Source organism: Stigmatopora argus, chromosome 3 (assembly GCF_051989625.1).
Source record: "Stigmatopora argus isolate UIUO_Sarg chromosome 3, RoL_Sarg_1.0, whole genome shotgun sequence".
Classification (NCBI taxonomy): Eukaryota; Metazoa; Chordata; class Actinopteri; order Syngnathiformes; family Syngnathidae; genus Stigmatopora; species Stigmatopora argus.
The window spans coordinates 13,376,233-13,399,318 of NC_135389.1; the positions used below are offsets into that span (position 1 = coordinate 13,376,233).

Consider the following 23,086-nt stretch of genomic DNA (forward strand, 5'->3'; position numbering starts at 1 on the left):
CTTGGTAAAGCGAATGTTGTTACAGTAGGTGTTATGAATAAAGTTATTGGTCAAATAAGGATATGACGTAGAGCATCACAACAATGGCCGCCTGCCTATTCTGCATTTTTCTTCCTGTGCTATTTTAAAGCACTCCAAGCATGACATTATCCGCCTGCGTGTCACGAAAGTGACCGAGATGGATAGACAACTTATTAATAGTGTCTTATAGGAAGCGAGACAGCTTGCGATCCCGCTTTTGGTGGCCAAAATGAGCGACGTAGTAGAGAAAACCCTGACAGCCCTGCCGAGCCTCCTATCTTTGGATTCTCAACCGGGTCCTACGAAGCTGTCTTCTACCTCCAAACTGGGAAACCTCATCAGAGGAATTACAGAATTGACGTCCAAAAATGTGAGTTTGCTTTTCCTCCAAGCTTTAATAAAACCAGCTCCTAACCTAACGCTGATTGCAACTAAATAACACAGGAATTTCAATGTTCACATCGTGTATTCAATCATTATTTGTCCAAAGTAATGAGAATAATTAGATTTTTTTTTTAAATCCGATTTTTGTCGATGTTATGATTTTAATTAGTGCATTTCCTAAATTTCATATCATCTTTCTAAAGCAAAAACAAAACTAAGATGGACCCGTTTAATGCCTCCCCAAAGTAGGACTTAAGGCCTGTAATTATGCATCTTTTCTTCAAAAAGTAGAAAAAAACTAGATATTTTCTTCTTAATGTAGTATTTATTATTTTCAAATAAAACCTACATAATATTCATAGACAACAAAACATGATTTATATATTGACTGAGTAATCGACTATCAAAATATTTGTTTGTGGCAACCTACTCGTACACTATCATTGCTATCTGGTGAAAATCATGACTTTAGATTCATTCCTTTCTGAATTATTAATTGTTAAAAATGTTTACGTATTACTTTCATCCTATTCAGGATGAAGAGAAACTCATTCAACAAGAACTGACTTCCATCAAAGATCAAGCCTCATCACCCAACACATCTATGGTTGAGTTCTTTCAATCTCCTCTTTGGCCTTGTGTGATGGCACCAACAGTGCAAACTTGAATTTTGTTGTCACATTTCACACTTCAGCGACAGATGAAGGAGATCATGGTGCGAGCCATCTACTGTGAAATGTTGGGGTACGAGGCTTCCTTCTGCTATATTCATGCCATCAAGTTGGCTCAACAAGGAACTGGATTGGAAAAGAGAGTCGGTATGTGTCTTACTATTGCTCAAAAGATGTTCCTCGTTCATCTATTTTGTCATTTTTATTCTGCTAGAAAGTAACTGGCTAACTAGAAAATCTGAATCCAAACTGTAGCTTTATCCTTATGCTTCTTAATAGTAACTATTCTATTACTATTTGTGTAAAAGCCTATTGTGTTAAAAAGAGTCTTAACATTTTTAAATTGACCTTAGAAAATAAAATTAGCCCTTTCCTCAAAATGGCGTGACACTTTACAGTAATGACAGAATAGATTGATTTATTGGTGCAATTTTGAGTACCATTTCAATACTGATTTGGCGCTACACCGCCCTCTTGTGGTCATGTTATGGAACGTGTGAGAAGCAACCTTGTGAAACTACGTACTATATTTCCACTATATATTTTGTCATTGCAGGTTACCTCGCTGTGGCCTTGTTTCTGAATGAAAGTCATGAGCTCCTTCTACTACTTGTAAATACGGTCTTAAAGGTCTGTGTTTTTTTTCCTTCTCTTCTTTTAACCGATAGACTGTTTTATTATGTCATTTTCAAACTGTTTTTTATGCTTTAGGATCTCCAGAGCACAAACCTCATTGAGGTGTGCATGGCTCTAACTATTGTCAGCCAATTGTTCCCCAGAGATATGATCCCTGCAATTCTGCCTCTTGTGGAGGAAAAGCTCACTCACCCCAAGTGATTTCAGTTTTTGTATTTTTCACGTTTACATCTTAGTAGAATATTTGGAGCGCATTTGCATGATTGTGTGTCACAAAGATCACCGTTTTGGGACTGTCTGAGTTTTCCTGGTGACCTTTTTCCACAGAGAAATCATTCGACGGAAAGCAGTCCTGGCGCTTTACAAATTTTACCTCAACGCACCAAATCAAGTTCAACACATCCACAACAAGTTTCGCAAAGCTTTGTGCGATAAGGATCCAGGTGTTATGACAGCGTCGCTGCACATCTACTTACAGATGATCAAAGTAGGAGATTCAAATTTGAACAAACACATTTTGATAGGATTTCATTTATCTCACTTTTTTTTTAGGAAAACTCAGAGGGTTACAAGGACTTGACGGCCAGTTTTGTCACCATTTTGAAGCAGGTGGTGGGTGGGAAATTGCCAATGGATTACAACTATCATAGTGTTCCGGCTCCCTGGCTGCAAATTCAGCTTCTTAAAATTTTGTCTTTACTTGGCAAAAGTGACAAAAGGTTAGTCAACTATTTTGGACGCCTCATATGCTAGCTAATATGCCTTTTTTTAAATGTTTTTTTTTGTTACAGTACAAGTGGGATTATGTATGATGTCCTTGACGAGTCTTTACGAAAAGCGGAGATGAACCATAATATCACTTACGGTATTACGTATTTGAAATAATGGGATTTCATCTTGTTCGGATTTCTCATTATTTCCTCATCTGTCTTTGGCCAGCAATTTTGTATGAGTGCGTCAAGTGTATTTACACAATTCACCCAAAAAGTGAACTCTTGGAAAAAGCCGCAAAATGTATTGGCAACTTCATTCTGTCGCCAAAGATTAACCTGAAATATATAGGTGAGGAGAAAAGTGCAGCATGATTTTCAGGTGTTTTTTTTTCTTCTTCTTCTGGAATTCAATTTATCTGTGGTGGCGCAGGTTTGAAAGCTCTCACCTACGTGGTCCAGCAGGATCCTAAACTGGCTTTGCAGCATCAGATGACCATCATAGAATGCTTAGATCATCCCGACCTCATCATCAAACGGGAGGTGAGCCTCGTGGTGGTTTTCTTGCGTGTCTGCTCTCTCAATTTCACTGAATCACTTCTTCTCGGTGTGTAGACATTGGAATTGCTTTACAGGATCACAAATGGCAAGAATGTCACTGTCATTGTGGAGAAGATGCTGGAATTCCTGCGCAGCAGCAAAGATGACTACACCACCATTGACTTGGTGGGGAAGGTGGCAGAAGTGGCTGAAAAATATCCTTTTATCCGTAAATAGTCTCGATCGGGATGTCAAACAACAGTAATCCTTTTCTTTAGAGGGCCACCGTATCTGCCAAATTTAATCGACTAATAGACAACAATCAAATGAAAAAATAAGTCAATCAATAAACAATCAATGATCGCATGAATTGACAAATATTTTGAGAGTAGACTCATTTCTTAAGTGATATTTTTTACTTGTGTATAATTTGCTGCCAGTTCTCCCTATTCAAGTGAAACGGACGTGTATTGCTATTCATGGCAGTTAATAACAAATATTTTCCTGTAGTGTGCATTTTTTTCCCTTTACTTTTTTCAATAAAAAAGGGGGAAATCATTAAATATTAACTATTTATTGTGTCTTAATATTAATTAATGTGTTTTATTCTCATTATATTTTAATCATTTATTTTTTAAATTAAAAGTAAAATCCAATAGTCTCTTCATTTTCATGACATTTTCCCAGCTATTTTTAATACATGAAAAAAAATATAAATTAAAAAGAAAGTTTACATTTAAATTTTATCTTAAGAGAAAAAAAGCCTGTTAATATTCGCTGAGGTATGGAGTCCTCTAACTTTCATTAAGATCTACAGAAAATGTATTACATTTCATTTACTTTAGCGGGCCACGCTAAATGATTGGAGCAGGGCGCTTAGTTTCAAATAGAAATGCATCATGAAAAATGGCTTTTCCTATGAAACATTCCACATATGCACCTGACAACAAGTGGTTTATTGACACAATGAACACTGTGTTTGCACTGAGCGGAGACTTGATGCAACCAGACATCCCCAACAACTTCCTCAAACTCATCTCAGAAGGTCAACATCTTATGATATAATTTATTTTCCTTTGTTGTCATGTCGTCGGTGGTATTAAATTCAAATCAAATACCTTCTTTCAAATTCTCCAGGATTTGAAGTTGGTGAACAAGACAGGATGTTGAGGCTTTTTGCTGTAGATTCTTATGTGTCTCTGCTTCAAGAAGCACCTTGGAAGCTGCCTCAGCGCTTCCTCCAAGTGATCAGCTGGGTGATTACAATTTCGATATATAGTTCTTTCCAACGCTATAATTTCACTAAACAGTTAGCTTTCCGCAGTACTGTCAAGAAGACAAAAAAACACACTAATAGTTTGGTGTTTGTGTTTCAGGTTCTCGGTGAATATTCCCATTTGAGAGAAGATCTCAAACCAGCCACCGCGGTGAGACTTTTGGCCAATATTCTGGATTTGAAGGAGGCCAGCAGCGAAACCAAGAGCTGGGTCCTCTCGGCTATGACCAAGATCTGCGAGAGGGAGATGGAAACGTCTTTGCTTCGGGATATTTCTGAAACATACGGCAGCTCCATGGACACGGTACTGAGACAAAAGGCTCAGGAACTACAGAGCCTCCACTCAAATCCTGATCTGCGGGCCAAAGTGCTACCTCGAAATGCCTGTGCTGAACCTCTGGAGGTAATAACTTTGCAATTTGGAATCATTCCTGTGTTGTGTAAGATTAAACCACAATTCTATGCATCTCCAGGTGGATTCCTCGCTATCATTTTTGGACGAATATGTGTCGGAAGCGCTGGCTGCTGGCGCCACTCCTTACAAGTCACCCCATCAACGACACGAAGAGCTCAGTCAGGCCAAAGGTTGGGGATGACTAACAAGTGTGTTAATCATGTGACAGGGTCTGAACTGCCTTGTTTTCACACAGCATGCTTTTATTTCATCCTCAGGTTTAAGCCTGGATCCCTACAGCTCTATCACCTCGCTACCTATCACCATGTCGTCGTGCACTATAGACGAGCGACAGTCTCCCACCTTACCCTCAGTCAGCTCCGGTCTGTCAGGTGACAGTACTGATCCTTCACATAAGACATGGTGTGTAAATCCACCTCCTCTCTGTCAGAAATGTGCTTTTTAAACTCAGAAACTAAATTGACCTTTTCAATTTATTTTCGCATATCTCAAATACACTTTGAAAATCTCAAAGAAACTATTTGGGGGCTGTTTTAAGACAGCAACTCTGAGCCAAAATTTCAGGCAATTGTGCCACAAAATATGTCCAAGTGTACTTAAATGTCGGTCCTTCTCTTTGAATAACATCGGACCGAAAGGAACCACTTGTTTTAATTGCATGGAAATTAGACTTTAGGACTCGTTAGCACTTGAGCGCTGTTAAGAAAATCAAAAGAACAACTCTTGAATTGAACCGAGATTTATTTGGAGCATTTGTTGGCCCCATTCTATTTGTTCCTAGATGGGAAAAGGCTGCAATTTAAATAACAGCATGACATGTTATAGTAATAGTAGTTTTTGTAGTTACTAGATGATGCAATTTCTGGAGGAATTATGTGGGAATGCACCCATTCTTGCCTTTTTTTTCCCAAAATGTGAATGTTTTTTGTAATATGTAAAAATGGGAATACTGAATAACAAGGAAAAAGAAAGGTGATCATGTCACACTGGTATTTGAATGTGTCAATTTTTTTCACAATGTTGGGGAGAAAATATGCTATGGTAAAATATAAGGAAAATATTTAGTGAATATTTTCAATTCAATGTGTGATGAAATGTAGCACGAACAGGACAGAATCTGTAATATTGAATTTGCCAATGGGAATTTGTTAAAGATAGGAATAGAGGATTTAATGAGATTTTTTTTAATTAAAATTGGCCAATTCATAGTAAAAACAAAAATTGCTAATGTGAAAAATAGAAGAATTCTTTTGTAAACTTTTCAAATGTGAATGTATATACGAAATGTCACATGAACAGTACTGGTATGAATGCATCAATGTAATTTAATGGGAGGGTTTTTGTTAAAAAATAAAAAGCCATTTTTTTCTGATCTTCTCTATTTCAGTACCACAAGTCTGAAGCTAGATAAAGTGAAGCGAGTGTGGGGGAGGGATGGCTACCTGGCACAGAAGGAGACTGCAGAAGAACCTGCCAGGGTTGAAGTGCCCAGTCCGGTCCACTCATCTGGCCAGATGGGCGTCTCGCAGAACCAGACTCCAGCGCCGGTTGCCGATCCAGAAAAACAGCAACTGGCGTCTTCGCTGTTTGTTGGCCTGGGCGCCCAAACGTCTTTGTCCTTGGTGAGCTGACAAATGTAAACCTTGCAAACTATTATTTTGGAAAGGCAAAATTTAACTCAACATGTAGCATTTTAATTGCCACCTTTTTTTAAATTCAAGACTTTCTTTTCAAACAGATGGGAAAGTCTGGAGAAAAATCCAAGCGTTTCAGGAAAAAGGCTAACGACAAGGTTTTGTCCTCAGAAGTCAGCGAACAAACATCCGACTCCAAAATCCCTGTTCCCAAAAGCATCGATCACCTGCTGTGTAACGACCCGCTGGACTCCAACATGGACCCAGATCCACCCTCACACTCACCTAAACATAGTGGTGACCCTACAGATCAGTCTATTGACAATAGTTTAATAGAAACAGAAGAAGCAGTCAGAATAAAAGACTCATCTCTTATTTCTCATCTCCCTGCTGACTATATTGAGTCGACACGCTCCGAGATCACTCCTCTATGTTCCTGCGACGGCATCGATCTCTCCGCCTGCCATGTGAACAAAGACGAGTGTTTGGTGCTGGTTCTTCTTATTTCTAACTCCACTGAGTCGGATGTACAACAGTTACTTGTGCAGGTGTCCTCAGAGGATGTTGAGGTAAATTAAGAATTACATCTACTTTTTTTTTCAGGTTCAACCCATTGGCTTGCTATTCAACGCAATAGACGTCCAATTCATTTTAGACAACCGGGGCTGCCAGTATGTGATACTGTTTCAATTCAATGGCAGCCAGATCAGATCGGCTTTGTTTGTCATTACAATAAGTGGAATTATTTTTTTTTACCGCATCAAATAGGACGTGGGTGGTAAACGGGCCGAGCTGGCTGCCAGATTGCTATGAAAAGCGCTCCGGGACAGAACTTTGAAAAGGAACAATGGGCTTAATGGTTAAAAAAAAAAGAGTTAAAGTAGGACTGGGCAAAAATACAAATTGCAACTATTCATGTGACCACTTTGCGATTCATCCCAATTTTATCCACGCAATGCAATAATCTAATCAAAAATAGTATATAGTGTACATTTTGTATTTTCCTTGTGCTATTTAAAAATATAATTTCTATAATGGATTATTATATTAAAGTTGTGTCATTTTCCCTTTCAACCAGCTATCTTGTGTTTCTGAGAACCCAGTAGAGGAGTTGAGATGTCACCAAGTACAAGTGTTTCAATTCTCGCTAACTGTCAAGAAGCCTTCAGTTCATCTTCAGGTGTCCGGTCAAGTTTCTTTCAACATGCCTGATGATAGGACTCCTAGCCCAAGCGAGTTCTCATACAAACTGACCCTTCCATCATTCATCAGGTGAAACATTGGTTACAAAGTACTAATGAATTACTATCGTATTTCAACCAGACTGCGTGCTTTTCTTCTCAGGCCTTTAGCACTGTCCTCAGAGGAGTACGGCACAATGTGGCTGGCCTTCTCCAACGACACGCAGCAGAATTTGACCCTCGTTGCCGACGTCCGGGATCCTCTGAGAGCAACGCTTGAAGTGATGGAGAGAAAACTTCACCTTCATGTGGTGGCCATCATAGGTGAACATAATTAGGACTGGATCGACTTTTTTGATGAGTCCGGATACCCTTTAAAAGTGTCTTCTTTTTGGTTTGTTGCCTAAAGGGACAGAGGCCATCGTGGCTTGCCGAGTCCTCCCCGATCTGCCGTGTTTGATGCACTGCCGAGTGCACGGCGGATCGTTGGCCGTGTGGTTGCGCGCTCCCCTCCCAGACTTGCCGGATTGCCTACTCTACTACTGTCAGAGAGCCCTGCAGGAACTTTGAGCAGGGACATCGCTGAGCTGCATCAGCTCACCAGAGGAAAACGGTAAAAAAGACGAGAGCGGTTGTATCTGCATTACAATGACTACCGCACGTTAAGTGGACTATATACAGTTAACGGAATTTTTAAAGTCTTAATTCAGTTAGAAGCTTAAACAAGAGAAAAGGATTTGACACTTCATACAGGGTCAAATTAACCAGAAAAAAATCAAAACTTTTTTTTTAATCTATGCATCATCCATTGCAATTGAAGAATTTTTGAGTCAGTGAAAAATTGACACCGTGTATTAAATCTGGATCCTAATATCGTATTTTTCAGACTATAAGTCGTACCAGCCAAACAATGCACAATTAAGAGGAAAAAAATGTCGCATTTTTGGGAGGGCAATTTTATATTTTATCAGAAACCAAAATCAAACACGTCATGTAACAATAGTAAAATGGAAAACAACAGGTTGAATAAGAATCTGTTAACACACGAGTTTTTCCCCAGATAACCTATAGACATTTTTTTTTTTTTTTTAAAGGCTGTCGTTGGGCAGAGAGAAAAGACAAATAGACATAATTTGCACTTGTGTATTATTCACAGGTCCCAGCTAAAATATGAAAAAAAAAGTGTGATTTATATTCCGGAAAATACGGTAATTGAACTATCCAAATGAAACATGCTGTAAAATTATTAATATTATTTGAAAACACAATTTTCTTTACACAATATATGGGCATTTCTGTGGAGTCAAACCCTCAGATTATTGATAACAATTGCATTTCTTAAAATCTATGGCAGTGTTTGAAGAACACTTTGTTCAATTCGTTAAATTTAGAATTGCTCCAGTAGTAAATGCAGGACTAAATCATTCAAATTAAGTTCACGTGATTTGTTTAAAAAATAATGATGACTATTGCATTTGTCTATTTATATCACGTGACATCTTGCTTTATTCTATGCACTCGCCTTTCTGATTGTCATTTTGGTGAGCAATGGATGTTAGCAAATCTATTTTTGTATTATGCAGTATTAAGGAAACAGTTATGAGTTTTATTTTTACATGGAAGGAAAGTATTTTATGAGTTCATGTGTACTCAAAATAATGCTGTTATTTTGCGCTATGCCAGATTATGTCATCGTTTTAAAATTCATTTTGAATTAAGGAATGAATTTATTGTTATTTGAAGCATTATTGAGAGTCTAAAGCAGAACTCAATCCACTGCCTTATTTTCTAAAGCCAAGGTGGCATGTTTAGTTTGTGCCTGTGGTCCAAATGCTAGAAATGCATAATGCACACAATATACTAAATTCAATAAATTCATAAAAATCCAACATGATTATGAATCATGGATCATTTCAAACTGTCCATGAGAAGAGTTTCATGTCCTCCATTTTGTTCTCAGTAAACACAAAGGTTCATGACAATGTCAGCCAAGGATGGAAAAAAACTAGTAATAAATGGTGATTTTAACGCTACATTACAAATGTGATAACTCCCTGCAAAAGAAAATACAGTATTAAACCAGTTGTACGGTATTACTGTAGTACACTAGTTTTTAATTCCATCGGATTTAACTCATTGGGTGCCATTGACGGCAGTTGGTGAGTTAAACATGAGTTAATGTGCCAATTTAGGGAATTTTCTTCACGCGTTGTGAGGGAGATAAAAACATGCCACGTCTGTTTTCGGAGCCGACCGTGTCTACGTGGCGAGTGTACGCACGCTGCGTCATTCTTGGGATGAAGCGCATAGCCAGGCCCTGCTCGTCTTCCACCGGCTGCTGGGACAGGTCGTTAGTCTGCTTGATGCTGTGGACGGTGCAGCCTTGGCGAGGACACACGCTAAAACGAGACAGGAGCGTAACCAGGATGGCCTTCATCATCACCATGGCGATATGCTTGCCCACGCAAGAGCGAGGCCCGCATCCGAACGGCTGGAAGTAACGTTTAGGAACCTGTGAAGATAAAAGAGATGTAAGAAGACCTATGTTGAGGTAGGACCATAAGTTGACAGGACTTTTTTTTTATTAATTTTACGAAGACTGACTTACCGTTCTGTCGAAATTCTGGAGGTCAAACTCTTTGGGTTTGGGGAAAAATTCCGTTTTATGCATGAGACCGGTGTTGAGAATGATATTGGTTCCCTTTTTAATGCTGATGCCTTCAATATCATCATCTTCCAGAGCTTTGCGCATGGTAAAATCAACCACTGGATGATACCTCAGGGACTCGTTGATGAAAACCTCCAGCACTTTTAGGCGTGAATAGTCCACATTTTCTGCTTCACTATCACCTGCAACAATTATAAGGTACGAAGGAAGGCTGTGGCTTTTAGATGTCGAGGATGAGCCCAACTGAGCAATGTTAAACGCAAGCATCATTATTCTCAACGTACCGATGACCGAGTCCATCTCCTCCACCAGGTTGCGCTCCGTGTCTGGATTCTGTTTGAGCAACATCAGCATGAAGAAAAGGCTGATGGAGACCGTGTCCGGAGCGGCGATCACCATCTCCAGCACGCACTGTCTCACGTTGTCACCAGAGAGTTCTCCTTGGTTCTGTTGAGAGAGGGTCAGTGTTTTTAATTATTATTATTATTATTATCATTTTTTTTCTCCAAATACATTACTAATCAATCACAAGGCACGTCAATAAGAATCTCATGTATTTTGAAAACCTATATTACACACAATTGCTGAATTCATGTTTCAAAGCCAATTTCAAGGTATTTCTTTTACGTTTGCTTATTTCAAATGATTTATACAAATGATGGAAAAACTACAAAATTATTTCACTATAGTGAAAATACACATCATAGTAGTCACCTGAGCGAAGATGAGCTCTGTTGCAAAGTCAAGCTCTTCGTCCAGCTTCTCTGTTTCTTTTATGGATTTTCTTTTCAAGTCCAGAAGCATTTCCATTTCATCTTGCAGTCCCTGACTGATGGTAGAACAAATAAATCAACAATCTCAAAGTTTAGGCGATTTCTGTTCATTAATAAGGCTCAAAGTTGAATTGCCATCTTACGCTGCTTTTTTATGTTTATTGTAGAGCCATCCAATTTTGAAGAACATATCCGGCTTAATCAGAACCGCCTGCCACGTCTCAAAATAGTCGTGAATTTTTAGCAGCAAGTCCCTCTCTGAAATACAGAAAAGAACACACACTTATCGGCAGTTTGACAGCAATAGCGGGAAGATTCTACGCACATCTAACCATTGAGAGGCACTCTGAGAAATAATTTGTTGGAGATATCCACTATGATGGCTCTCAGCAGCTTGAGGGCGTCTACGTGTCCCGACGGATCCGTCACATCATGCAGGCGATCCAAATGTTCTTCTGTTGAACGCACGCAGACGGAGACCGTCTTCTTAAGACCAGGTCCCGACAGGGCTGTCAATTTGTCAACAAGAGCTTAAATGTATTCAATTTTGCACCAAAAAATGCCACAATGCCTCACCTTTCAAAAAATACCTCCTCAGGGTTTTCCACATTTCCACATTACTGTTAAAAATAATTCCTTTCCCTTCCATCCCAATGCACTCCAGGCCTTTTTTATTGCCAAATCGGGCAACGTAATGCGGACTTCTCAGGACGTGATAGACCGCAGACGACCTGGAAGAGAAGCTCCACTGCAACTATTACATGACATTGCTTCTTTTCAAAGTCTCAAAATGACTTGCCTGCTGATGATAAGCGTCTCTTCATTGTCGATCCAAACCCGCGCAATGCTACCGTATTTCTGGTTGTAGTAGTTGCTGGCTGTTCCGATGCCGGTCCAGATGAAGCGAGCGTAGGAAAGAACCGGACCGAGTCCCGCCAGGAAGCACGGACCTGGAGGAATTATGAATAATGAGATAAGTGGCATTACTGGAGCTGTGAGTATTCATTACCTGGTATGTGTGACCTGTGTAACCATTCCCAGACGGCGAGGAGCAGCAGCAACAGAAAAAGAAGCAGCAAAGTGACACCGTCTGATGTCGGGTAATTCGAGGTGTGTTCATTGGTCAACATGTCCAAGAGTGACATTGTACCTTAAAGGCTTGTCATTGAAAAACAGAATTATTGTTAGGTGGTACTGAATCGTAATCACAGATACATTCAACACCCACTTTTTTTTATTCACAAGTATTGATTTTCTAGTTCGACTTAAAAAAACTCCATTCACGGATCCACCCAAAATATTGGTGATTGTGTTTTTTAGCATTTAACAAGACCCATAAAATAGCATCTTTTTTCTCGGGGTTGATTTCAACATCTCCAAATTCAAGTTCTTTTTGAAGAAAATTGTGGAAAAGTTCCAACAAAACAGTTTGTACTGAACCCTTGTGGTCATTTGACTCCATGTTTAATGTTCATGGACCCACAAAAACACTCTTCATTGACTCACAGTGTTATGCACTCTGACACAAACCAATAAATGCCCATTTTGTCCCAATGGCTCCTAAATCAAGACTTTTAGACCTGCCCCTCAAAAAATCTCATTTTTCTGTTTTGTTTTTTAATAATAAAAAAAACCCTTCCCCATTCATTACAAATTGCACATTCATGAACTAATTACGTATTCCCATTCACTAATTAAAAAAATGTGAACTCATGAAAAGTATATCTTTAGGTGATTTTTGATTTAAAAAAAATAATAATAATGATTCCGACCCATTGGCATCCAACGATGAATCAGAAAAAAGTCTCCATATTGGCTCCCATTCATCGGAATTTTGACACAAACAAACCCCATTTAGGCTCCATTCATATGAACTACGACACACACACACAAAATTCCTATTAGGTCTCTGACAGTAAACAAATATATTGAATTGTATTATTGTGACAAAAACCTCAAACCAAAACCTTCCCCTCTATTTTCCATGATTATTATTCCCATTTCAACATATTAGTATCAAAACATTGTCAATTTTCACATGTTCACATTTGACAAACAGTCAGTTTTGTACCAAAAGGTTTACTAAATAGCCTACATTCATCCCCAGACAATTAATAAGAAATTTTGTAGTTTATAAAACAACTGTTATTTTATTTTCTATTTAAATAGTGGCGCTGCTCACCTTCGTGCTCTGCCGATGGGTCGTAATGCCGTCTGAGGGGATGTGTGGCTTCCTCTACTTTTAAAAGGTGAGCCGCTGTCTACGATTATATAAATCTCTGTGCTCTAAAAGTTTCTAAATCCTTTTTGTTGCCTAGAAACACCAGCACTTTGGAGTCCCGACTACCCTTGCAGGTTTAGTAGTGAGCAGAGCCTCAAAGAAGGAAGAATCTTCCCCTCCCCTCCAAAGAATTTTTTTTTTTAATTAATAAGGATGAAAAAGGAAAGTTATTTAATTCGTCTTCACATGGCCTTGCTTCAATTGAGATTTGTTTGAAAGGAGCAAAGAAAGAAAGCCTGCTTCCCAAATCTTTGGAGTGAGGAGGCTTTTCAAGAGGAACTTAATTAGCTGGGTCACATCGCCCTGTGTCAAAGGGAGCAAGAATTTAACTGTTCCAAAGGGAGAATAAAATGAATAATAATTCTGCCCGCGGTGCTGTCACTGTGTGGGAAGGATGAAAAATAATAGCTGTAATTGTAAAGGAGAAAAATGGAAAACAGACATCGTTCAAGGACAGCGCCACAAATCCATGCACCCTTCAATATAATGCTCTTATTTTTTTGTTTTTTTACATTTTGCTTCACTATGGCACATCCAAAAAGTTTAATTTTGTTTTTCATGTTTTGTTTTTTGGCATACGACAAAACTTTGGCTGTAAATTGAAGTCTTATTGTTTTCTACTAGCCCGTTTAGTACAACAATAACAATATCTGGAAATTGTGGCTTATTGTTTTGGTATGCTTTCTCAAGATTTTAACACTCATTGAAATCTGGCTGCTAATGAATGCACATGTTGAATAGGAAGGTTGGCAGCAATCAGTCACTGAAACTTGAGGATTTTGCTCTCTGTTTAAATGACTTGGATGTCTATTGTTGTCAATGGCAGAAAATGAGTTTAATATGACAAAATAGAAGAAGAAAAAACGATATTCTATATTATACAATAATGATTTCTACAAAAAAATTAGACCTGTCATCCATGTATGTGCACATCACGTTTGAGGTATAACTAGTGTATTTATGTTTTTCTTCATTTTAATTGAATTGATTTTGTTTCATTTAGTAATTTAATAATTTCAATTTAGTAATTCATAAAATACAATAACGGTTGATGATAATAAATATACCATTATCATCGGGACAGGCGTCTACACGGGTGAGGATCCGCAAGTTTATGTTGTATTTTTAATGTTTTTGTAAGTATTATTGCGTTATCACAACCTTTATCATTGTGAAAGAGGGCGGGACTAAAACTGGCAACCAGTAGATGATAGAAAGGCGCTTAAGCCAATGACTGCTATAGCCACTCGGCGCACGAAGGCAGTGGCGTCACTTTCACGTTGTCTCCCTCTAGCGTCGAAACAACAAAACCACCACACAAACAGAACAGTATGTCGTCGTATTTGTTCTCAGTCGAAGGGCACCTCCTCTTCTGTTAAGCAACTTGTGCGTCGATCTCCAGCAGAGTGAATGGGTGTTGACGGCACACTTAAGCCTCCATAGCAAAAATCACTTCCAACGTGCAAGGGGGCGAGCTAGTTCGCAGTCTGGGTAACTAACCGACCTACTTCCGAAGCCCAATTACATCACACCTGGCAAGCGGTGGCTCCGACCACCGACGCTTCGCGTTTCGTGCCCTATTGATATGTCAACTTAGATGGACCCGTCGCATTGAACGCCGCTTATCCACGGAATAGTTTTGGTGTTGACAAGGAGCTGTTAAAAAGATTGCAGCTGGTTTCGTCATAAGCCGTGAGTAGCACAAATGTAGCTTTCAAGTCGGCCATTTGATTAGGGAGGAATCCTGTGTTAGGATGGCCTGGGCCTAGCATATGCTACTTAGCTGTTAGCCGCTGACATCCCCAGCCTTTGCTGTCTGTCATTTTTTAATCTTATTTACATTAAGTTTGAGTACGCTATGTCATCTAAGAGTCGCATCGTGGAGGTTTATATAGTTGGTGTTATTCCAACTTGCACAAGTGAAAATAATGAAGGACGCTACAATCTTAAAAAAAAACTATGACCTGGTGTGCTAATGCTAACTGTGACGTTGTGGTTATGAAATGCTTCGGTTTCGGAATAAACTTGCCCGGACTTTCACATGTAACCACTTTGTGTGTTTTTTTTTTAATTTTGGTTTTCAAATGTTATTTTCAGGGTGTTGACAAGATAGAAGAGTTATGTCCTGTCCGTGTAGCTCGGCTGCAAGGTTGTTTCTGAATACAGCTCATCGAGGTAAGGAAGGGTTACATGTCAGTGTTGTTTGGCCCCATTTGCCACTTTGTTTTGACGACTTTATTAATTATTTTTTTTGTATATACATGGCTACGCGTTTTCAAGCGATGAAATGAAACGTCACGCAATGACATGTTCTAGAAGATTTTTTTAGCATTCACTTTTTTTTTGCTTCCACACCATGACTTTTGATGATACGTAACGTAAAACTATGCACCGTCATCGTCTTTTTAATTTAGTTTCACATTGTACCATCGGCCAGTTCCAAGCTTATAAATAAACTAGGTCTAATGTTTTAGAATAAATGAGAATTGCATTCAAAAATGGAGCCTTGTAAATGTAAGGATTCAGTTGAAAATACGCAAACACTGAGTCAACGTTACGTAACAATGTCTATTTTTTTTTAATCAGCACGAATGACAAATATGAGATAGCAAACGTAACTGGGGCACTCTTACTATAATTGATTTTTTTTTTACACAAAATAAACTAAACTACTAAACATTAGCCTAAAAATGTCTTACTTTTTTGTTTACACTAGCGAAATAATAAAATTGACTCATGTGTCAAAGTGGCGGCCCGGGGGCCAAATCTGGCCCACCGCATCATTTTGTGTGGCCCGGGAAAGTAAATCATGAGTGCCAACTTTCTGTTTTAGGATCAAATTAAAATGAAGAGTATAGATGTATATTAAATTTCCTGATTTTCCCCCTTTTAAATCAATAATTGTATTATTTTAATCCATTTTTTCTGTGTTTTTAGTTCAAAAATCATTTTGTAAAATCAAAAAATATATATAAAAAAGCTAAAATAAACATTGTTTTAGATCTATAAAAAACTGAATATTCAGGGCTTTTAATCCAGTTCTTTTAATCCATTTATAATAATAAAAATCTGAGTGAAATCAAGTTGACGCTAAAGCGGCCCGCGAACCAACCCGAGTCTGACACCCTTGCACTAGGTAGTGATCATTAATGATCTCTAAATAAAACAAAACAAAAAAGTTTGGGGCTAAAACTAAAAATATTTTGATGACAGTCAGTTAAATATTGGTTGGAAACTTGGAATTGCATAAAATTCTGCTAATTTTCAATGACAATGCACGCATTGGAATATATACATATTTGAATTGCTTTCGGAATGAAAAAGGCTGTTTTTACACCACATGACATGTTCTTTTATTGGTAATCTATCAAATAAATGAGATTTGCAATGAATAGTTTAGTTTGTGACTTTATTTTATAGTTGAATTCAAAGGGTTAATTGCTTTTTCCATTGTAGGATTTTCCTGCTCCCGGTTGCAGTTTTATTCTCTGAGTCGTCATGGCTCCAGGGATGCTCACCTGCGACCTCGTGTGCGGGTGAGATCGTTTTCCGAGACCACCGTCTGCTTTGCCTCCAAAGACGGCCCCACAAAGGACGCTGGTAGCGATGGTGGAAAGGTAATGCTTACAGCCCCCCGCTTTCGCACTTGACTTGGCTGGTACTAATGTAACTTGATCCGTTGTTTACATAGAAAAGCGTTGGTGAGGGAAAGAGAGCCTCGGGTTCCGGGAGTTCCGGCAAGGGTGGCAGTCAGCTCCGATGCCCCAAATGTGGAGACCCCTGCACACATGTCGAGACCTTTGTTTGTGAGTAAAAATTGAAAATAAGTCAGCGACTGATTGTGTAACTCCTGCAAGTGTCTCAAACTCGGCCGTGGTTTATTTCTGCATTCCAGACAGCTTTTAAGTAGAATGAAAAAAAAAACCCACATGAATTTTCCACGCCAGACCTCAATGTCTTCCAGCTGAGAGTAAACAAGAAAGTCCTTGACCTTTTGCATGGAATGTACAATAAAATCTTCATTTAGAGTAAACTAGTAACTGTAAACGTATGGTTAAACTACAATAAAGCTTATTTGAGTGGTCCATCTTACTTTTTAAGACGTTATTGCAATATTGTATGATGTCTAATATGCCTTTTGTCTGTTTGTCCCTTTTTTGAAGCATCGACACGATTCGTCAAGTGTGAAAAATGCCACCACTTTTTCGTGGTGTTGTCTGAGACGGACTCCAAGAAGGGACTAAACAAAGAGGCCGAGTCTGCTGCTGAGGCGGTCAAACTTGCTTTTGCACAGAAACCTCCCCCTCCTCCCAAGAAGGTGGGAAACAAACCGCCTCAATGTTCTATCCAGATTTTTGTGCTATACTTTTATGATCATTGCCAATTCAACAGATTTACGCTTACCTCGACAAGTACGTGGTGGGCCAGTCGTACGCCAAGAAGGTGTTGGCCGTGGCCGTTTACAATCACTACAAGCGCATCTACAACAACATCCCTGCAGGCAGTCACCAGCAGGTGGAGGTGGAAAAACAACCCACTCTCACACCTCGGGGTCTGTACTACATTGTACTGCATTTTTGATCACCCGGCCCTAGTTGGACGTCTATTGCTTCCAATGGCACTGAAACACGATGGCTCACTTTTGAAGTGAATTGCTTGCATAGTTGTAAAAACTGAAAAATGAAATTATAACAGCGATCGTGTAACTGGATGTATAATTTGGCATTTGTTCAATAATAATGTCAAAGTATGAACTGGCTTGTGAAATGGCTGTTTTTAACGTGGTCATGATAACGTTGATGTGAGCAATTTGATCCTCTTCCTGTAGAGCTAGAGATGAGAAGACGAGAGGATGAATACAGATTCACAAGTAAGTCATCGGGCCGCCGTCTCAATATCTTTTGCTTTTCTTTTTTTTTTAAATTTGCGCTTTGGTTCACATTTATTGTACAAATGCCAAAATATACAGTCCTCATTATTAGTAAGCATGTTTGTTCAATAATGGAGTTGCAAAAGAATGAACTGATATTCAAAAAAGCAGAAGCTTTTTTTAACCATGGGCTAGATGTGATTTTCTTGTGACTTTTATACTGCGTTATATGGTCATTTTTGTAGATGCAAGTTTTTTTTTTTAAATGTTTAATCAATTTACTGCCAGCCATTATTTATATATGTATAGTATTCACAGATTGCGTTTGTGGTCATTGGTACTTTGTTTCAGGAGGTAGGAGTTTTAATTTAATGTGCAAAAGTTTATATTATATATATTATATTATTTAAATGATTCAAATGAATTATTGTTATTGTATTTACCTCCTTTAGGACCAACCTTGAATATATAATATATATGAAAAAGGTTATAAAAATTATTACAGTTATTGTCAATGACAAAACTGCTTTGTGTAGTAGATACAAGTAAAAAGTGTTTAGTATTAAATGGTACGACAGCTGTTATGCACTCTGGCTTGACCTCCCTCCGATAAGATTCCCAACCTGTGGCAGTTACTCTGCAGACAATAAGATAAAGTATCCTAGTGACCTACATTCACATCTGTACTTTGCTGCTCACTTTCCACATCCGCGCTGGAACGGACACTAGGCCGTGTATTTTTAGCTACTCGGCCAGAGCTGTCACCACTCACGTCAAATGAATGAAGCAATGACCCATTTCTGCTTACTATTTTGGAGATGCCCGAACGGAATGCCCCCAAGCTCGTTAGCCTTGACATGAGATCTAACGAGCGCATTTTGTTTTGCACCGGCAGAGTTGCTGCAAATTGCCGGCATCAGCCCGCACGGCAACGCTCTGGGAGCCTCCATGCAGCAGCAGACCAGCCAGCAGACAACCCAGGAAAGACGAGGCGGGGAGGTCTTGGACTCTACACATGCTGACATTAAATTAGAGAAGAGCAACATTATACTTCTTGGTCCAACTGGCTCAGGTAGGATTTGCTCATCGCGTTTCACAGATAGTTGAGCGCGAGGCGGGCCATCTTCTTTAATACAAGGTTCATTGTAGGATATTTTGGCTTCGGTAGTTGGGGGATAAAAAGAAACCTTAATTTTTCGGACTTTCTACCACGTGTTTATTAATCATAGGAAATAAACTATCTTGTCATATCTTGCTCAAATGCATAACAGCATTATACAAGGTTAAGTGAAATATTCAATTAACTCTCAAAATGTTTTGTTTAAAAAAAAGACTAAATTTGCTCATACAAAAATGTGATAAAAGGGTTACGCTCTTGAATAGTACTGATAGAAATATTGAAAAACAAATCCCACAGGTTTTAGAGACTGCAATGAAAAAAATACTGATTTGAAAATGAATTTCGCCCCTAAAGTATTTTATGGTGTAATCCAGATTATTCACATAGCATAGTCTTCAAAGATTCTCGCCTTTCAAGTTTTGGAAGTTTGTTTTAAAAACAAGTCAGCTCACTCAGAAACTGCATGTTTCACTATTTTGTATGTGGATTGTTTGAAATTGACTTTGTGACTGAAAAAGTCCTTCAACTCAGGATTGACCCATTAAACTAAAAACTGCGATGCACTCGTATCGTCTTACAGGCAAAACATTGTTGGCGCAGACGCTGGCTCGCTGTCTGGATGTTCCTTTCGCGATATGCGATTGCACCACACTAACTCAAGCCGGTTACGTTGGCGAAGACATCGAGTCGGTTATTGCCAAACTGCTGCAAGACGCCAACTACTCGGTGGAAAAAGCACAGCAAGGTACTCGAGCTGAAAAAAATGTATGACAGAAATTAGAATCGACTTAATTTTGTGTTTTTTAATTGCAGGAATTGTGTTTCTGGATGAGGTGGACAAGATTGGCAGCGTGCCGGGCATTCATCAACTTAGGGACGTGGGAGGAGAGGGAGTTCAGCAGGTCAGAATTTCGGGATGATTCATTAACTCATTGGCTGGCATTGACAGCGATAGACGTCCAGTCTGTTTTCACCGAAAAAGCAGCAAATAATGGCTGCTAGCCCTTGAAGTTAAAATGCATTGGACACCTATCGCCGACATGGCCAACACAAAGAGTTATGAGTAAACTCTCACCTCAGAAACTTTCATTTCTGCTGAACCATATGCGCAAATAAAGTCACCTCAGAAATTTCGACTGTGTCGAAGCAAGGTCATTTAGTGTCATCTAGGTATAGCTGACCAGTCGTTTTCATCTTTCCCTCAGGGCTTACTCAAACTTTTAGAGGGCACAATCGTCAATGTTCCGGAGAAAAACTCCAGGAAGCTGAGAGGAGAGACGGTCCAAGTCGACACCACGAACATCCTGTTTGTGGCCTCGGGTGCATTCAATGGACTTGACAGAATCATTAGCAGAAGAAAGAACGAGAAGGTACTTGAACTCTTTCACTATTTGTGTGAATTCACTATTTGTGTGAATTTCCTGGCCTTTTTGTGCGCTTCCACTTAAGTTCTTGCCCTTCCCTGCAGTATCTAGGCTTTGGCACCCCGTCCAATCTGGGGAAAGGACGGCGCGCGGCGGCCGCGGCCGACCTGGCCAACACCAGCGGCGAGACGGACACTGTGGCCGAGATTGAAGAGAAGGACAGGCTGCTGAAGCACGTGGAGGCACGAGACCTGATCGAATTCGGAATGATCCCGGAGTTCGTGGGCCGCCTTCCCGTGGTGGTTCCGCTCCACAGTCTGGATGAAGAAACGCTGGTCCGCATCTTAACGGAGCCACGCAACGCTGTGGTGCCGCAGTACCAGGCTCTGTTCAGCATGGATAAAGTAAGTGTCCACCTCTTCTGTTGTCAGCTCTATTTTGCAGTTAAAATGAACACTTTTGACATGATCGGTCGGGATCTTGCAGTGTGATCTCAACGTGACTCAAGATGCCTTGAAGGCCATCGCTCGCATGGCTCTGGAGAGGAAAACTGGTGCTCGTGGGCTCAGATCAATCATGGTGTGTGCCATGACAGCGCAACTTTCTTTTATAATTTATAATTATTAGTTTAAGCTGCTTACTTGAATTTTATTGTCAACATTAGGAAAAGCTGCTTTTGGAACCAATGTTTGAGGTGCCTCACTCTGACATTATGGCCGTCGAGTTGAACAAAGAGGTCGTCCAAGGGAAGATGCAGCCCAGATACAACAGGTCAGAGTCTCTTTTCTTCCCAGTGTCAAATACTATACTCGGTTTCAACCGAAGGTAAAGTTTTTTTGCGTGAGAGTTTATTAATAACACATTGACTGCCAAAGACATCCAATCCATTTTGACTGGGAGAGGCTATCAGCAAATGATCGCTTCAAGGCCTCCAGTAAAAAAGGATTTGCTGATAATGTTTCAGCTTCTTTTTTTGGCCTTTGCCATCCATTTCATACATTTTAAATCCAAATCACACCCTGAAAAGTCAATGTCTCTAGGTTTCTAAGACGTTTAAGGAGCGAGCAGGGCAGTCGTTGTTCAATTTGAAAATGTGATAAAATCAACTTCATTTTCCAATGGCACGTCCATCCCAAATACATGAATTAACCTCAAAAACCCCTCTACTCGTTCCGATTTTCTTCTCGGACTTACAGAAATACCTGTATGGGTGGTCAATATTTTCTACCCCAAAATATAAACGAAAAAAAACTATTGCCAAGGAATCAACAGAATGTGACACGCAATTGCAGCAAAATCAACAGAAAATAACCCCCAAATGAAGTGGCTTGAAATGCCCCAAATTTAACAGGAATTGACCTTAGATTTCCTGTAAATCAATGGAAAAAGACCTAGAATTTCACTCAAATCACTTCATTCGACATTATGACTCATGATTCTACTTGAATTAAACTAACAAGCATGCAAGCATTCCTACAATCCTTTCTCGTTGGCGGCGATGTCAACCTAAAAGAGCTCTGCACGTGTTGCAGGGCTCCGTCTAAAGAACAGACGGACGACGACTACGATTCTGGCATGGAGGAGGAAAACTGGCCTCGCCAGGCGGACGCTGCAAACAACTGAAATGTGTCATCCATTTCACATAATGACTGTTTGATAACAATTTCAGGGGTTGTTTGACAGAACCCCGCAGAAACAGTATATGAACGTTTTAATAGAGGAAAAAAATGAAGAAAGTTGTGAGTGAGGATGTCATCATCGCGAACAAGGAGTATCACAACTTGGGCTCGTGTGTGTGTGTGCGCGTGAGTGACCGTATGCGTTCGTGTGTCTCGCAGCGCACTCGCTGCTCGGTCCTTTATACAATTATTTCAATCTCTGGTGATTGTTAACATTTTATCTATAATAAGATAATAGATTTTTTTATTCGTGAGAGCAATTGGAGCAATTGACGTTTGTTTTCCTCTCTTGCCGCGACCAAGAGAAGCATGAGCGGGGGCATGTCAAGTAATGCCTTATATCAGGAGGGCATGATATTCCATGAGCGCATCAATATTTTGATGCTTTCCTCTTTACCACCATTGTGCTAATGGTGTCCACCTGTAAATTTAGACAAGTTTAGGGATGAGAACAGGGAGTAATACACGTGCAGTGCAACAAATGATAGGAGGCCAGAAGGGTTATCCACGTTTGGTTTTCAGACCGTTTTTTAAAGGAATTAATTATATACTGTATATACATACATACATGTACATGTGTTCATCACTCAGCATCCAGGGTTCAAGTCACTGAAATTCATCATTTTAAGTTGTGTGTTTAACGCCCTATCATCTAGATGGTCCAGCTTATAATCTCTAGAAAAAATGACACTTAAAAAGGAACTTTTGTTTTAGTGACGTCAGATTCTGTTACTATCGCTTGCTCTTCACTGAGCCACGCTGCTTGTACTTGGAATGTGTTTGACATGATTAAACTACAACTGATCTCCCTAATTTTAAGCTTTCTCTTTCCTTCCAAAACAACTCTTGTCTGTTACAAAGCA

The 23,086-nt window shown here is 39.5% G+C and overlaps 3 protein-coding genes and 1 long non-coding RNA gene across 7 annotated transcripts; 3 read left to right on the plus strand and 1 right to left on the minus strand.

Moving 5' to 3' along the window:
* Nucleotides 1-75: 75 nt before the first annotated feature.
* ap4e1 (adaptor related protein complex 4 subunit epsilon 1) lies at nt 76-9,357 on the plus strand. Its single transcript, XM_077595404.1, has 21 exons — nt 76-391; nt 941-1,012; nt 1,100-1,223; nt 1,633-1,706; nt 1,788-1,909; nt 2,040-2,199; nt 2,265-2,431; nt 2,504-2,577; nt 2,652-2,774; nt 2,856-2,965; nt 3,038-3,177; nt 3,895-4,007; nt 4,100-4,218; nt 4,339-4,641; nt 4,712-4,823; nt 4,911-5,055; nt 6,041-6,275; nt 6,392-6,856; nt 7,366-7,559; nt 7,632-7,792; nt 7,878-9,357. Exons 1-21 carry the CDS (start codon nt 251-253, stop codon nt 8,036-8,038), a joined length of 3,315 nt encoding a protein of 1,104 aa, XP_077451530.1. The 5' UTR covers nt 76-250; the 3' UTR covers nt 8,039-9,357.
* On the minus strand, nt 8,318-13,292 carry cyp19a1b (cytochrome P450, family 19, subfamily A, polypeptide 1b). Of its 2 annotated transcripts, XM_077595406.1 has the most exons (10): nt 13,092-13,288; nt 11,919-12,067; nt 11,709-11,859; nt 11,486-11,640; nt 11,242-11,418; nt 11,053-11,167; nt 10,851-10,965; nt 10,421-10,583; nt 10,077-10,318; nt 8,321-9,980 (listed from the first exon to the last, which is right to left on the minus strand). In XM_077595406.1, the coding sequence occupies exons 2-10, from the start codon at nt 12,052-12,054 to the stop codon at nt 9,657-9,659; spliced, it is 1,578 nt and encodes a 525-aa protein (XP_077451532.1). In that variant the 5' UTR covers nt 12,055-12,067; nt 13,092-13,288; the 3' UTR covers nt 8,321-9,656. The 2 variants fall into 2 exon arrangements, with proteins under 2 accessions (XP_077451531.1, XP_077451532.1); XM_077595405.1 differs by having other exon boundaries at nt 8,318-9,980; nt 10,077-10,583; nt 13,092-13,292.
* Nucleotides 10,037-14,081, plus strand: LOC144070892 (uncharacterized). Its single transcript, XR_013299488.1, has 5 exons — nt 10,037-10,334; nt 10,449-10,596; nt 11,778-12,019; nt 13,079-13,158; nt 13,228-14,081. It is a non-coding gene; the product is annotated as an uncharacterized LOC144070892 (long non-coding RNA).
* A 368-nt stretch (nt 14,082-14,449) lies between these two features.
* clpxb (caseinolytic mitochondrial matrix peptidase chaperone subunit Xb) lies at nt 14,450-23,036 on the plus strand. 3 transcript variants are annotated; one of them, XM_077596143.1, is made up of 15 exons: nt 14,450-14,681; nt 15,288-15,365; nt 16,647-16,807; nt 16,882-16,996; nt 17,354-17,508; nt 17,583-17,742; nt 18,019-18,060; nt 18,956-19,132; nt 19,761-19,925; nt 19,994-20,082; nt 20,386-20,550; nt 20,649-20,948; nt 21,031-21,123; nt 21,209-21,315; nt 22,077-23,036. In XM_077596143.1, exons 2-15 carry the CDS (start codon nt 15,311-15,313, stop codon nt 22,165-22,167), a joined length of 1,875 nt encoding a protein of 624 aa, XP_077452269.1. In that variant the 5' UTR covers nt 14,450-14,681; nt 15,288-15,310; the 3' UTR covers nt 22,168-23,036. The 3 variants fall into 3 exon arrangements, with proteins under 3 accessions (XP_077452269.1, XP_077452268.1, XP_077452270.1); XM_077596142.1 differs by having other exon boundaries at nt 14,451-14,882; XM_077596144.1 differs by lacking the exon at nt 18,019-18,060 and having other exon boundaries at nt 14,451-14,882.
* The last annotated feature ends 50 nt before the right edge of the window (nt 23,037-23,086 follow it).

Coding starts and splice junctions, on each gene's coding strand:
- ap4e1 (XM_077595404.1), top strand. CDS start 251: ATGAGCGACGTAGTAGAGAAAACCCTGACAGCCCTGCCGAGCCTCCTA. Junction 1,910..2,039: donor GAAAAGCTCACTCACCCCAA/GTGATTTCAGTT, acceptor CTTTTTCCACAG/AGAAATCATTCGACGGAAAG. Junction 4,642..4,711: donor CCTGTGCTGAACCTCTGGAG/GTAATAACTTTG, acceptor ATGCATCTCCAG/GTGGATTCCTCGCTATCATT.
- cyp19a1b (XM_077595405.1), bottom strand. CDS start 12,054: ATGTCACTCTTGGACATGTTGACCAATGAACACACCTCGAATTACCCG. Junction 11,641..11,708: donor GAGACGCTTATCATCAGCAG/GCAAGTCATTTT, acceptor CTTCTCTTCCAG/GTCGTCTGCGGTCTATCACG. Junction 10,584..10,850: donor CAGAGCTCATCTTCGCTCAG/GTGACTACTATG, acceptor CTCTCTCAACAG/AACCAAGGAGAACTCTCTGG.
- clpxb (XM_077596143.1), top strand. CDS start 15,311: ATGTCCTGTCCGTGTAGCTCGGCTGCAAGGTTGTTTCTGAATACAGCT. Junction 16,997..17,353: donor ACATGTCGAGACCTTTGTTT/GTGAGTAAAAAT, acceptor CCTTTTTTGAAG/CATCGACACGATTCGTCAAG. Junction 20,083..20,385: donor GAGGAGAGGGAGTTCAGCAG/GTCAGAATTTCG, acceptor TCTTTCCCTCAG/GGCTTACTCAAACTTTTAGA.